The 14178-nt window shown below is 35.9% G+C and overlaps 1 protein-coding gene across 1 annotated transcript; it reads right to left on the reverse strand.

Annotated features, from left to right (window-relative positions):
- Positions 1 to 5436: 5436 nt before the first annotated feature.
- Positions 5437 to 13834, reverse strand: LOC109255629 (olfactory receptor 4K15-like). Its single transcript, XM_019430457.2, has 3 exons — positions 12913 to 13834; positions 5620 to 5631; positions 5437 to 5501 (listed from the first exon to the last, which is right to left on the reverse strand). Exons 1-3 carry the CDS (start codon positions 13829 to 13831, stop codon positions 5437 to 5439), a joined length of 996 nt encoding a protein of 331 aa, XP_019286002.2. The 5' UTR covers positions 13832 to 13834.
- Positions 13835 to 14178: the final 344 nt, after the last annotated feature.

The following is a 14178-nucleotide window of genomic DNA, read 5'->3' on the forward strand; positions in this document are numbered from 1 at the left end:
TTTTTCACCTCATTCTTTATTGAATTGGTCATTTGTGTGTGTGTGCGTGCGTATGTGTGTGTGTATCATGATTTTGGCTCAGGTCATGATCTCAGAGTTCATAGATGGAGCATCCCATCAGGGCTTTGCACTGAGGGGGACCTACTTGGGGTTTTCCCTCTCTCTCTCTCTCTCTCCCCCCCTCCCTCCCTCCCCTGTGCACACACACGTGTGCTCTCTCTCTTCAAAAACAAAACTTAAAAAAAAGTTTTTATATAATCAATTAGATTCATTATTTTTAAAATTTATTAAAAGGCATATTACTTAATTCAGTATTTAAACAAAACATTTAAACATTAAGCAAAAGCATATTTAAGTAGTTAGGAGTTAAAGTTCGAAAGGTTTCATCTTCCAATGCTGCCTATTATTGGAAAGGGGAGTGCCAGTGTTGGGTGGGGTGGTTGTAAAGGATGACATTTTTATGGAAATAAAAGCCTTATATTAAAGAAAATTAAATTCTGTCCTATAAATTACAGCTATCAATAAAGAGTTGAAGGAAGGTAAGGAATGGGTTTTCTCAGCATGCTTCTCAATTTGAAATTTCTGTCTCAGCTAGCTCGTCAGTTTTCCTAATACCAGGGTAAGGAGCCTTATAAATAAGCTAATCTCTTTTGCATATTCCTTGCAATTGGAAATATACTGCTCCTAACCTTAATCTCTTAAAATAAGCCAAGGCTTACTATAAATATTTTCCACAGAAATATGAAAATCCCAGAGATTTTGTTGATCTGAGGATACTCTAAGACCCTGTAGGCCTAGAAATGATTACATAAGAATCCATCTAATATAGAGAGCTTTAAACACCAGAAAAATTATTATATGTTATTAATTCAGGTGAAATTTTATAAATGATAAGGAATACAGGCATATTTTCGTATAAATAGAATTCTTGGATCACTCAGTCCTGTAATTTGCAAGACACACAGTGCTCAGACTATATAACTAGCAACCAGACCAAATCTTAATCCAAATCTCTGCCTTTAACTATTTACTTTTGAGTAATTCCATTAATTCTGTACCCTATAAACTTAAAAAAGCATGTGCCCTTCTGCCCCAAAATTATTATAGGGTAGATTAAAGGTAAAAGAACAAACGGGGGTGCCTGGGTGGCTCAGTCAGTTAAGCGTCTGACTTAGACTCAGGTCAGGATCTCATGGTTTCTGAGTTCGAGCCCTGTGTCAGGCTCTGTGCTGACAGCTCAGAGCCTGGAGCCTGCTTAGAAATCTGTGTGTCCCTCTCCCCCCAACCCCCGCCCTCCCCTGCTTGTGCTCTCTCTCTCTCTCAAAAATAAACATTAAAAAAAAAATCTTTGAAGTGAAAAAAACTCCATAAGAGACAAACTACAAGTCACATACAATAAAGAAAATGGGCTCTCCAACTTTTCCTAATGAAAGTGAGCTAGAGATTTTTATGTATGTTACTCTTTCTGAGCACTATATTACGGATACTTTACTCACTAGCTGAGTCACCAAAGCCAGTACACAAATACTATAAGATCCGTAAAATAATAGAGACTGAAGTAATCATTGTAGTTCACATTCAACTAAGAATGGTTCAGTGCACACAGTGTTTATAAATTGCCCATCAATAGTTTTTTAGAAGAACCAATGATGCCATTAAAATAACTGAAATAACTAAATATAATCATTTTTTTTTATTTCACTGATTTTTCCACGTCGAAAACCTTTTTTGGTTTCATCCAGTTAGAAATGATGTGTGTGTATGTGTGTATGTATGTACACATATATGTATGTATGTATAATACTTGATTCAGTCATTTCCAAAGCACAAGGTCTAAAAAAATCTAGAAGTTATTAAATGCAGAATAAAATTGGATTATTATATGTACCCTATAATTTTTGGATGAGATAATTAGCTTCCATTTCTTGTGTGCTTATGTGCTAAGAATTCTATAAGAATGTAGACAGAAATATAGACATATACAGAAGTACAAAGTATATATATATATGTATATATATATATATACATATATATATATACATATATATATACATATATATATCCTACTAGATTATGCACACATATATAATCTTCAGCAAAAAATGCATATATATACATATTATATGTACATATAAAACCTAGAATGCACACAATAACCCTTCAAGTATATTCTATCATTATATTACCAAATCTCAAGTTAAATAATAATGCAAGCAAGTAACAAGGCCAAAATTTTCATTGTAAAAATTGTATGCTAAGCATTCTAATAATGGTATGTTGGCATAACTATTTGCATGGAAATCAGTGCAACAACTAAAAAACTATATGTGTGTCTATATGTGTAAAGAAGCAAGTGAATTTAAGCAAATATATTGACCATTAACTGTGTCACTACACTAGGTGCCATATAATCAGAAGTAAGCTTAAAGATAACAGTCACTGAGTGTGCAGAAGAGGGTCTGAAGTTTAGTTCCATGGGGAAAAATGAACTCAATCAGAGCATTAAGAGGGAGCTCAAACATGCATATACAAAGTCAATCTCATTCCTATAATTAGAGTATTATATTAAAATAGTTCATTTACAGAGACCTATTTGAAGTGGCAGAAGTATTAAAACTTACATGAATCAACATGCAGTCGCCATACAGACTCACTAAGAGAGGTTGGAATTTGTTTACTGTTTTTATTTCAGAAGTGTCACATGTATAACCTGAGGTGTCATGACGATATGAGAAATGTTATTTTCATATGGTTTGCAATAATCCTTGTGCTTTACACATTTTATTTAAAAGGAAGTAAGGGTGACCATGTATTTCTCAATGATGCATAATTTTGTCCCACTGGGACCATTGTTAACAAGCACTTTTATATTAGAGACCAGTAAATATTATTTCTATCTAGGGATTCACATTACTGAAAAATCATGTTCCCAATTTATCTACACATTAGTTACTTTAATGCCTTACTATAACTGATATAGCATTCATTTTCTGTGAAAATATATCCAAAGGCAAGGTTCTGAGTGTTTTAATTAGACTGTTCTTATAAAGTAACTCATTCTCTCTGCAGGTTCAATTCTGTCCCAATCACTAATATTAGCACTTTTGTGGAATACCTATTGTTTTAGGCCTCATTCTAATACTTTAAAGATAGGCATAGCAAAATATTACAATATTGCAAAACTACAAATCACTTAGGCCAAATAGAATATGTCATTTTTGTCTGTATTCCCCAATTAAATTTAATTCAGAAATTTATAAAAATTGAATACTACATGCAAAACTGCAAATAAGATTTCAAAACGTAAGACAAAGCGCTTATCTGTAAGTAGCTTGCAAATGTGAAGGGCAATTAAAATAAACAATGTAACATAAAATTCAAATAGAAGACCATATGTATTATAAATATATGTATATATGTACGTGCATAAATTTAAAATAGTTTTTTAATTTTTTTAAATGTTTAATTTTGAGAGAGACAGAGACAGAATGCGAGTGGGTTAGGGGCAGAGAGAGAGGGAGACACAGAATCCAAAGCAGGCTCAAGGCTCCGAGCCGTCAGTACAGAGCCCGATGTGGGGCTCGAACTCACAGAGCTAAGAGATCATGACCTGAGCCGAAGTCAGGCGCTCAACCGACTGAGCCACCCAGGCACCCCACATTTAAAATATATTTATAAATATATGTACAATATACATTTATAATGTTTTAAATATATGTATATGTGTACACACATATTATAATATATAGTATGTTTATAAATATATATGTATAATGCATATATACACTTTAAAATATGTGGAACATCAGGAGAGATTATATTTTGTTGGAAAGTTCAGAAAAGATAAAAGTGAAAATAAGGAAAAGAAGCTGGAGGAAAAGGATGAGGTAAATACAAAAGAGACAGAAGAAGACAAAAATGTATATTTGCAAAGGACCTTAAATGAGACATAAATGTTGTGAAAGGCAGAGATGGTGATGGAAGATTCCATGACACATACAGACAAATATAAAGGCATGAGTAAAGAAAATTATAAGTAATCTAAGAACAGATGCTCTAGATTGGCTAGAGTATAGCATATGTCAGAGTTTTATTGGACCATATTTTAGAGTATCTTAAATACAGTTCTTAGGATTTTGTAATTGTTGGAAAATGGAATGCTACTCACCTTTTCAGTGCAGGGGAATATGCTTTAGGAATATGTATCTGGCAGGGGTTAGGGAATTAACTAAAGCATATAAAACGCTAGAGGTGAGTACTTCAAAACTCTCTTGTATGCGTACTGAAGTTGAGAATGGGTATAGATGAAGAAGGACAAAGGAAATAAAAATTTTGGGGATTGGATATTCAGACTTAATTGTCTGCAAGCAAGTATCAAGAGGGAAAGAAATCAGAATAAAAAAAAAAAAAAAAAAAAAAAAAAAAAAAAAAAAAAAAAAAAAAAAAAAAAAACAGGAAGTACCAGAGGGATCTCTAGTCCAGGGCATTTCAAACTTTGATTCATGGAACCCTGGAGGTATTGTGCAAGTGGCCCAATGTATTCCTAAAGGGAAGTGAAGGTTCCAGATCTCCCTCTAATCTACCTTTGTAAGACCAGGTTTACGATTATCTGTTGACATAGTAAGCTCCTATAGTTTCACATTTTAACAAAAAGTTTGTCAGTGCTTATTTTCATTTTGGCTGAGAAAAAAATTAAGTAGGTACCTTCTGCACATGAGGAAATGAAATTCAAGGAAGTTGAACTGTAGAACAGATCTGAGGGTAAAAACTATGTCTCCTAACTGAAAGTCCAACCCTTTCCACCACAGTGGACAAATTAGTTCAACCAGTAGCAGTTTTGGAAAAAGGGTGCCCCTTGCAGTAGGAATATTTTGTAGACTTTTAGATACTCAGTAGCTGCTTATAAATCACTTTGAGGAGGGGACATTTTTGCTTAGAACTTTTCTATACGTTTGGGAAATAAATTAGCGTTTTTATTTAGAACCTTTCTGTGGAATGTGAGTAAAAACATAGCTTTTACTTTCACTATGTTTATGCAGAGAGTGTTTTTTGGCCTTAATAGCAGTAAAGCCTATTGATTAAACAATATTTATTGAATGCCTACCATGTACCAGGAAATTTTCCAAGCTTGATGGATATAGCAGTGAATAAAACAAAACACCTGCCCTCAATGAAGCTTTTATCAGGTAGTTGGGAGAAGCAGACAGTGAACAAAATAAATAAGTATACAATATACCTTGTCAGATGATAGTAAATGCTCTGGAGCAAAATATAAAGCAAGGAAGCATGATAGATACTGTTGAAGGTATTGGAGCTGTGGATGTAGTTGTTAGAGAAGACTTCACTGAAAGGATTCGTTTAAGAAAAGACCTGAAGGAAGTGAAGAAGTAAGACATGCAGATATCAAAAGGAAGAGCATTTCTTCCAGGAGGGATATCAAATGCAAAGAGCCTGAGGTAGGTGCCTGGAATTTTCTAGAAACATTAACAATAACAGGTTGACTAAAGCAGGGTGAACAAAGATGAGAAATGTTTGAGTCAAATTAGAAGAACCAGACATATTGGGGCTTACCGGTCACTGTAACAACTATAGTTTCAATATGCATGAAACAGATGAAACCTTTGGAAGGTTCTGAGCAGAAAAGTGAAACAATATGACAGATCTTATTAGGATTACTTTAACTCAGAGTAGACTGAGAAGTGTGGAAACATAGAAATTTACTAGGAGTAAGTACTTGTAATAATCTAAGCAAATGATGATGATTTGGATCCGGTGGTAGCAGTAAAGGTTAGAGGTTGTGAGAAGTGGTCAGATTCTGAGAATACTTTGAAAATAGACTCAGTAGAATTTGCTGATCTATAACAAGAGATGTAAGAGACAGTATGGAGGATAATTCCAAAGCCCTTGGACTGATCAGTTGGAAAGATGAAGATTCCATTAACTGAAATTGATTTCTCCATTTACCTGAAGGAACAGGTATTTGAGGGTTTTTGGGGAGTCCAGTTTTAGACTTGTTAAATCTGGGACAGAGGATATCCAAGTGAGGATGGATAATGAAGTCTGGAAATTGAAGGAGAGGTCCAGTTAAAAATATAAAGCTATGTCTCATCACCATATAGTTTTTAAAGCCTTGCGGTTAAATGAGATCAACGGTGGAGAAAGACTCATGGTAAAGACTCTCAAGGAATGAGCTCTGGGGTAATCTAAGAGGTCAGAGAAAGGAGGAGGGATCCAAAAGAGATTCAGAAAGCACCTCCAAAAATATATAAAGGAAGCCAGTGTTCTAAAGGCCAAATGAAGAGTGTTTCAACAGGGAGAGTGTGAGCAGCTGTATCAAATATTGTACAACTGTGATAGATCAAGTAGGATGAGGATTGGGAATTGATCTCTGGATATAGCAATAGAGAAGTCACTAGTAACCTTGAAAGAAGCAGTTTTAGTGGAATATGGAGCTAAAAGCCTTCCTGAAGTGGGCGCAAGAGAGAAAAAGAAGAGAACTATTGGAGGTAGCATGAACAAGTCTTCAGAGGTTTCCCATAAATATTTTGTTTATGGACAAGGACAAAGTTGAGAAGTGGATCAAGAGCTAGAGAAGAATTGATAACAAAAGGTTTTTCTTTTTTGCTGTTTCTTTTTATTTAAAAAATTAACGGTAAATGGTGAAAAAGTTCAAGAAGGAAAGCAAAATTGATTACATAAAAGTGAGGGAAAAAATAGTTGAAACCTTGAAGCCCATGAAAGAAAACGATGAATTAAAAAAATCATCTGGGTTGTTTTTGTTTTGTAACAAATGCAGAAGACAATGAAAGTTATGGAGATGCTGAAAAAAATCATGTATATGAAGGAACTATCAAATTATGTTAGCCTAAAGAAAGACAAAAGAAAACCTTAAACACCTGCCCAAATGTGTAATGACCTAATCAATGATTATAAATTTTAAAATTTATTCTGGGAAGCTACTCTAAGACTGGTTCTTCTATATGGGAATTTTAATTAATTTAAAATTTATCATTGTCAGTGACCTAAAGTAATAAGTAGGTATTTAACATGTATAATTTGAATTAAAATCTTACATCTCTTGGAAAAAGTTGATGAGGAAAATATAATTCTGAGTGCTCCTTTGGGCATTTGCAATATAAGTCATGATCCTAACTTGTGTTTGATACACAGAATCCATTGAATATACTTTCAAATTAATAGATGTAAAATACAATAATGAACAATTAATGTTTTTTTCCATTATGGTTAAATTCTTATTTTCTCATCTCCTTTAGTTTACTTATCATAATTGAATGAATAAATAATTTAGTAAAAGAGGACATTATATTGCAGAAGTACATGTATAGAAAATTAAACACTTTTCTGTAAAAGAAAATCAGACCTCAATAACTAGATTGCCATATTCCAGAGTGGAGAAACTGAATATTATATAAACAAAATTCACGGATAGTTTCAAATAATTATGCAATCCAAACTGAGCCACACTATGATATTGTGCAAAGTATATGAGATATATTGACAATTTGTTTCCAAAATTAATTAATTTACTTATTTATTTATGTAAAATATGTTTATTGGAGTGTTGGTGTGGTAACAAAACAATAGGGGGACCTCAAAATACAACAGCAGAAAGTTATTTAAATTAGGAATCCCGTTACAATTTTGTAACAACTCTGAGGTTATGCTATGCTCGCCACAATTGTAACTACCATTTTTACCATGCAACACTATTTCAATATCATTGACTGTATTCCCTATGCTGTACCTTTTATTCCTGTGACTTATCTGTTCTATAACGGCAAGCCTTTATCTCTCACTTCCCCTTACCCATTTTGCTCATGCCTCCATCTTTTCCCTATGGCAACCATCAGATTGTTTTTGTATTTATAGGTCTGATCATACACTTTGTTTCCTTATTCATTTGTTTTTTATATTCCACATAGAAGTGAAATTGTATGTTGTTCATCTTTCTCTCACTTATTTACTTAATATTATATTCTCTAGGTCTATCCGTGTTGTCACAAATGGCAAAAATCTCATCTTTTTATGGCTGAATAATATTCCATTGTGTATATACCGTATCTTCTTTATCTATTCCCCTATCAATGAGCACTTTGGTTGCTTCCTTATCTTGACTATTTTAAATAATGCTGCATTTAACATAGGGGTGCACATATTTTTTCAAATTAGTGGTTTTGTTTTCTTTAGGTGAATAGCTAGTAGCAGAATTATTGGATCATATAGTATTTCTATTTTTTATGTTTTTGAGGAACCTTAATACTGTTTTTCACAGTATATTAACTTAAATTCCCACCAACAGTGCACCAGGGTTCCTTTTTTTCCACATCCTCACCAACACTTTTTATTTCTTTCCTTTTGATGCTAGCCATTCTTACAGATGTAAGATGATTTCTCATTGTGGTTTTGATTTGCATTTGCCTGAAGATTAGTGATATCAAGCATCTTTTCATGTATCTATTGGTCATCTGTATATCTTCTTTGGAAAAATGCCTATTCAGGACCTCTGCCCATTTTTCAGATTGTTTGGGGGATCTTTGATGCTGAGTTGTATAAGTTCTTTATATATTTTGGATATTAATCCCTTTTCAGATACATTAGGACTTTTAAATATCTGAGAAAATGTTTATGATATAAGGTATGGAATACTACACCAGTATACTTAACAATATAAAACCTGAGTGACCACAGTTGACTCAAGTGTTGCTGCAGAAATGAGGTGTTTTAGGCCAGTTGTCACCTGTCTCTGTTGCTGTTACCTGGCTGTGTAGCCTGGGTGGGGACCTGGCTCAGTGTTCCTGCTGCCTTTATCCCTTTGGCCACCTCCATCTGTGCTGGTAAACTCCCATCTGCTCCTGATCAGCTCAACTATACTTTTCTTATTCACAATGTGAGCTATACTTCATACTCTAAATGACAGAGTTCCAAAATGTCATGCCCAGCATCCTAGTCCAGGATTTAAGGTTTTTCCAAAACCAGAGGAATACACATTCATTGGAATATATGTCAGTGCATCTGATTTAAGTTCCTGTGATGGGTTCATGGCAAACTTTAATAATTTTCCAGAGATTCATAGAATAATCTCATAGTCTGCCCTGTACTTTTTGAACAGAAGGGCTCAGTTTATAATGCATGTTGTTTCCTGCTACTTTACTTGAAGCATGCAGTGGTGTGGATGATCCTGATTTGGGTGTTTACAAAAGAAACCCTTGTATTGTGAAATGAGCAGAATAATTGGCATAAAGCCTCAAGAAGAACCAAGGATAATATGTGATTTTAAGGAAGAACACAGGGGTTGCCTGGGTGGCTCAGTCAGTTAAGGATCTGACTCTGGCTCAGCTCATTATCTCACAGTTTGTGAGTTCAAGCCCCGTGTTGGACTCTGTGCTGACAGCTCAGAGCCTGGAGCCTGCTTTGGATTCTGTGTTCCCCTCTCTCTTTGCCCCTCCCCTGCTCATGCTCTATCTCTCAAAAAATAAATAATAAAAAAATGTTTTAAATACAAAATTTTAAAAAGGAAGAACACAAGGCAACTCCAATAACTTTTCCTTACTATGGAGTTATAGAGTTAATACAGTTTTCACAGTATGACAAAAAGATACCGCATGTGGCATATCTGTAGCAGTCATTGCTGTCTGGGTAATCTTTGATTATAATGATAATACCAAGAAAGAAGCAACAGTACGGTACAACCTAAAAATCTAAGATGACAGTGACAGTGTCCCACGATGAAGTTCTTGGGACAGGTTACACTCACAGTCCCAGTGATTGCATAGCATGAGTAGTATACCTCCCCAGAGTAAATGTTAGACTGTATTTTTTTTTTTTATCAGTAGAGGCTACCATACTAGAGTGAGACCATCTTGGAGGAAGTTGGGGTGGTACATGACACGGGGGCAACAAAATATGTTTCCAGTTCATAATGTTTAGTGATCTCCAAAGTAACTACATTTGCATTTCCTGCCTTCCCTTTAGACTGGTGTGCCCCAAAAATACCTGATACAGAGCATGTATGATGGGAGTCTCCTTCTGTTTTCACATGGTCTTATTGTCAGATGTCTAAAGCTTCATGTGCTCCCATATTTTGATGTCAACACAATTTTACAAATAAAATGGTAAGAAGAATAAATGGTACCAGACCAACATCAAGTGATTTTATAAAGCTGTACAAAAATGTGTGTGAAGACTCTTAAGTTCTGTATGAGGGGCAGAAAAGATGAAGGTGAATTTTAAAAGTATTACCTTGAGGGGCACCTGGGTGTCTCAGTCAGTTAAGTATCCTACTCTTTTATAAAAGAGTATATAAAAATTCATATATAAAATATATTGTTTTATATATATATTTATATTTATATATATAAATTATATATAAAATTTATTGTCAAATTGGTTTCATGCAACACCCAGTGCTCATCCGAACAGGTGCCCTCCTCAATGCCCATCACCGACTTTCCCCTCTCCCCCCTCCATCAACCCTGTTTGTTCTCAGTATTTAAGAGTCTCTTATGTTTTGCCTCCTTCCCTCTCTGTAACTTTTTTCCCCCTTCCCCTCCCCACTGGTCTTCTGTTAAGTTTCTCAGGATCCACATCTGAGTGAAAACATATGGTATCTGTCTTTCTCTGCCTGACTTATTTCGTTTAGCATAATACTCTCCAGTTCCATCCACGTTGCTACAAAGGGCCATATTTCATTCTTTCTCATTGCCACGTAGTACTCCATTGTGTATATAAACCACAATTTCTTTATCCATTCATCAGTTGATGGACATTTAGGCTCTTTCCATAATTTGGCTATTGTTGAGAGTGCTGCTATAAACATTGGGGTACAAGTGCCCCTATGCATCAGCACTCCTGTATCCCTTGGGTAAATTCCTAGCAGTGTTATTTCTGGGTCATAGGGTAGATCTATTTTTAATTTTTTGAGGAACCTCCACACTGCTTTCCAGAGCGGCTGCACCAGTTTGCATTCCCACCAACAGTGCAAGAGAGCTCCCATTTCTCCACATCCTCTTCAGCATATATAGTCTCCTGATTTGTTCATTTTAGTCACTCTGACTGGCATGATGTGGTATCTCAGTGTGGTTTTGATTTGTATTTCCCTGATGAGGAGTGACGTTGAGCATCTTTTCATGTGCCTGCTGGCCATCTGGGTTTCTTCTTTAGAGAAGTGTCTATTCATGTCTTCTGCCCATTTCTTCACTGGGTTATTTGTTTTTCAGGTATGGAGTTTGGTGAGTTCTTTATAGACTTTGGATACCACCCCTTTGTTCGAAATGTCATTTGCAAATATCTTTTCCCTTTCCATTGGTTGCCTTTTAGTTTTGTTGATTGTTTCTGTTGCTGTGCAGAGGCTTTTTATCTTCATGAGGTCCCAATAGTTCATTTTTTGCTTTTAATTCCCTTGACTTTGGAGCTGTGTCAAGTAAGAAATTGCTGCAGCTGAGGTCAGAGAGGTTTTTTCCTGCTTTCTCCTCTAGGGTTTTGATGGTTTCCTGTCTCACATTCAGGTATTTTATCCATTTTGAGTTTATTTTTGTGAATGGTATAAGTGGTCTAGTTTCATTCTTCTGCATGTTGCTGTCTGTTAAAGCACCATTTGTTAAAGGGACTATCTTTTTTCCATTGGATATTCTTTCCTGCTTTGTCAAAGATTAGTTGGCCATACGTTTGTGGGTCCATTTCTGGGTTCTCTATTCTATTCCATTGGTCTATGTGTCTGTTTTTGTGCCAATACCATGCCGTCTTGATGATTACAGCTTTGTAGTAGAGGCTAAAGTCTGGGATTGTGATACCTCCCGCTTTGGTGGTCTTCTTCAATATTACTTTGGCTATTCGGGGCCTTTTGTGGGTCCATACAAATTTTAGGATTGCTTGTTCTATCTTCGAGAAGAATGCTGGTGCAGTTTTGACTAGAATTGCATTGAATGTGTAGATTGCTAAGAGTATCCTGCTCTTAATCTTGGCTCAGGTCATGATCTCATGGTTCATGAGTTTGAGCCCTGTGTCAGGCTTGGCACTGGCAGTGTAGAGCTGCTTGAGACACTCTCTCTCTCTCTCTCTCTCTCTCTCTCTCTCTCTGCCCCTCCCCTGCTCACTCACTCTCTCTCTCTCTCTCAAAATAACTAAATATTAAAAAAGAGTATTACCTTGAATTTTTGTGAAGTTATTTTTTAATGCTAAATGGATTTTTTTGATGGATTGCACAAACTTTTATGTTAAATGTGTGAAAACAGGAATACAATTAGGATTGTTTGTACTACTGGAACTAAATTAGAGATTACTTGAAATATTTTAGACCATAAAAGAAACAGCATTTTTGGGGCACCTGGGTAGCTCAGTCAGTTAAGCATCCAACTCTTGATTTCAGCTCAGGTCATGATCTCACTGTTCGTAATTTCAAGCTCCACATCAGGCCCCATGCTGACAGTGTGGAGCCTGCCTGGGATTTTCTGCCTCCCTCTCTCTCTCTGCCTTTCTCTCTCTCTCTCCCTCTCTCTCTCTCTCTTTCTCTCTTTCTCTCAGTAATAAGTAAACATTTTTAAAAAGAAACAACATCGTTTTGTTTATCCAATATGGATATCCACTGAAATTTTTATGAAATTAATTTCATAAAATTTAAATTACATAATAATTTGTGAAACATCCTGTCACTGATTTTAGGTAGCATATATAAGCAATTTATTAGATTAGCAACTGCATAATTATGTGAGATTTCTTTACTATAACTATATAACAAAGAACATACATAACATTTATCACTTCAAACAAATAAGGTAACTTTTAAAACAACGGTAACAAGAAGAGAAAAATAAGTCAATGTTTTCTCAAGTTTCTTGTCTGCTCAATTCAGCAAATCCAGTCTTGTGAGAGACAGGTGGGAAAGCAGCCTGTAACTCACATACCAGGTCTTCAGCTTGTGCATTGCTGATTTCACCTCTTTGTTTCTCAAGGTGTAGATAATGGGGTTCAATATAGGTGTGAAGACCGTAGAGAACACAGAAAGGACTTTATCCGCTGGGAAGTTGCTGAAAGGCCAGGCATAGATGAAGATACAGGGCCCGAAAAAGAGGGTCACTACAGTGACGTGGGCAGTCAGAATACTGCGGGCCTTGGCCCTGCCCACTGAGGAATGATGTTGTACAGTGATTAGGATGACTGTGTAAGAGATCAGCAAGAGTAAGAATGAAGTCACCCCCATGAGACCACTGTCCAAAAGCATCAACAGTTCAGGGACATAAGTATCTGTGCAAGCAAGTTTAATGACCAAGGTAAGGTCACAGTAATAACTGTCCACTATGTTTGGGCCACAGAAAGGCAAGTTTATAGTGAAAGCTAACTGGCTCAGGGAGTGCATGATCCCAATGACCCAAGAGCCTACCACCAGGCCTGTACACTTGTACAAGTTCATGATGGTTGTATAATGGAGAGGTTTGCATATGGCTACATACCTGTCATAAGCCATGGCTACAAGAAGCACCATCTCACCACCAGCAAAGACATGGAGCAAGAATATCTGGGCCATGCAGCCCTCAAAGGAGATAGTCTTAGGTTCATAAAGGAAGTCATGAATCATCTTGGGGGTTGCATAAGTGGCTAGAAATACATCAAGAACAGAAAGGTTACCAAGCATGATGTACATGGGTGTGTGCAGGGCAGGTTCAGAAATCACAGTGAGGACAATGAGGAGGTTGCCAAGTACAATGGCAATGTACAAGAAGTTAAACAACACAAAGAAGAAATACTGGAGCTTCCATGAACTACAGAGTCCCAGCAACACAAACTCAGCCACCCTAGAATAATTTCCTTGATCCATGGTCTCAGGCTACAAGAGAAGTACCTACAGAGAGAAACATTAATAGATTATTATCAACAGCAAGAAAAATAGGCCACAATACTGAAGGGTTTGTCTCAACATTAAAATGATTTAGAGCTAGTCCTATTAGGAAATAGTTTATCTGTAATTTTTACAGATATTTCTTCTGTCAGTTGTCCTTACTAATGAAGGAAAGCTATGAGGTGCAAAGGTAGTAAATCAACAACTCCATTTCATATATTTGTGGGTTAAATCTGATGCTAAGCAAATAACAGATCAGTATTACAAAACCACCTTCCTTCCTAGTACTACCTTCCTTGCCCTGCTTCTGTTCATTATCCACTTGG

This window comes from Panthera pardus, unplaced genomic scaffold (genome assembly GCF_024362965.1).
Source record: "Panthera pardus isolate Hobbes unplaced genomic scaffold, ASM2436296v1 HiC_scaffold_24, whole genome shotgun sequence".
NCBI lineage: Eukaryota > Metazoa > Chordata > Mammalia > Carnivora > Felidae > Panthera > Panthera pardus.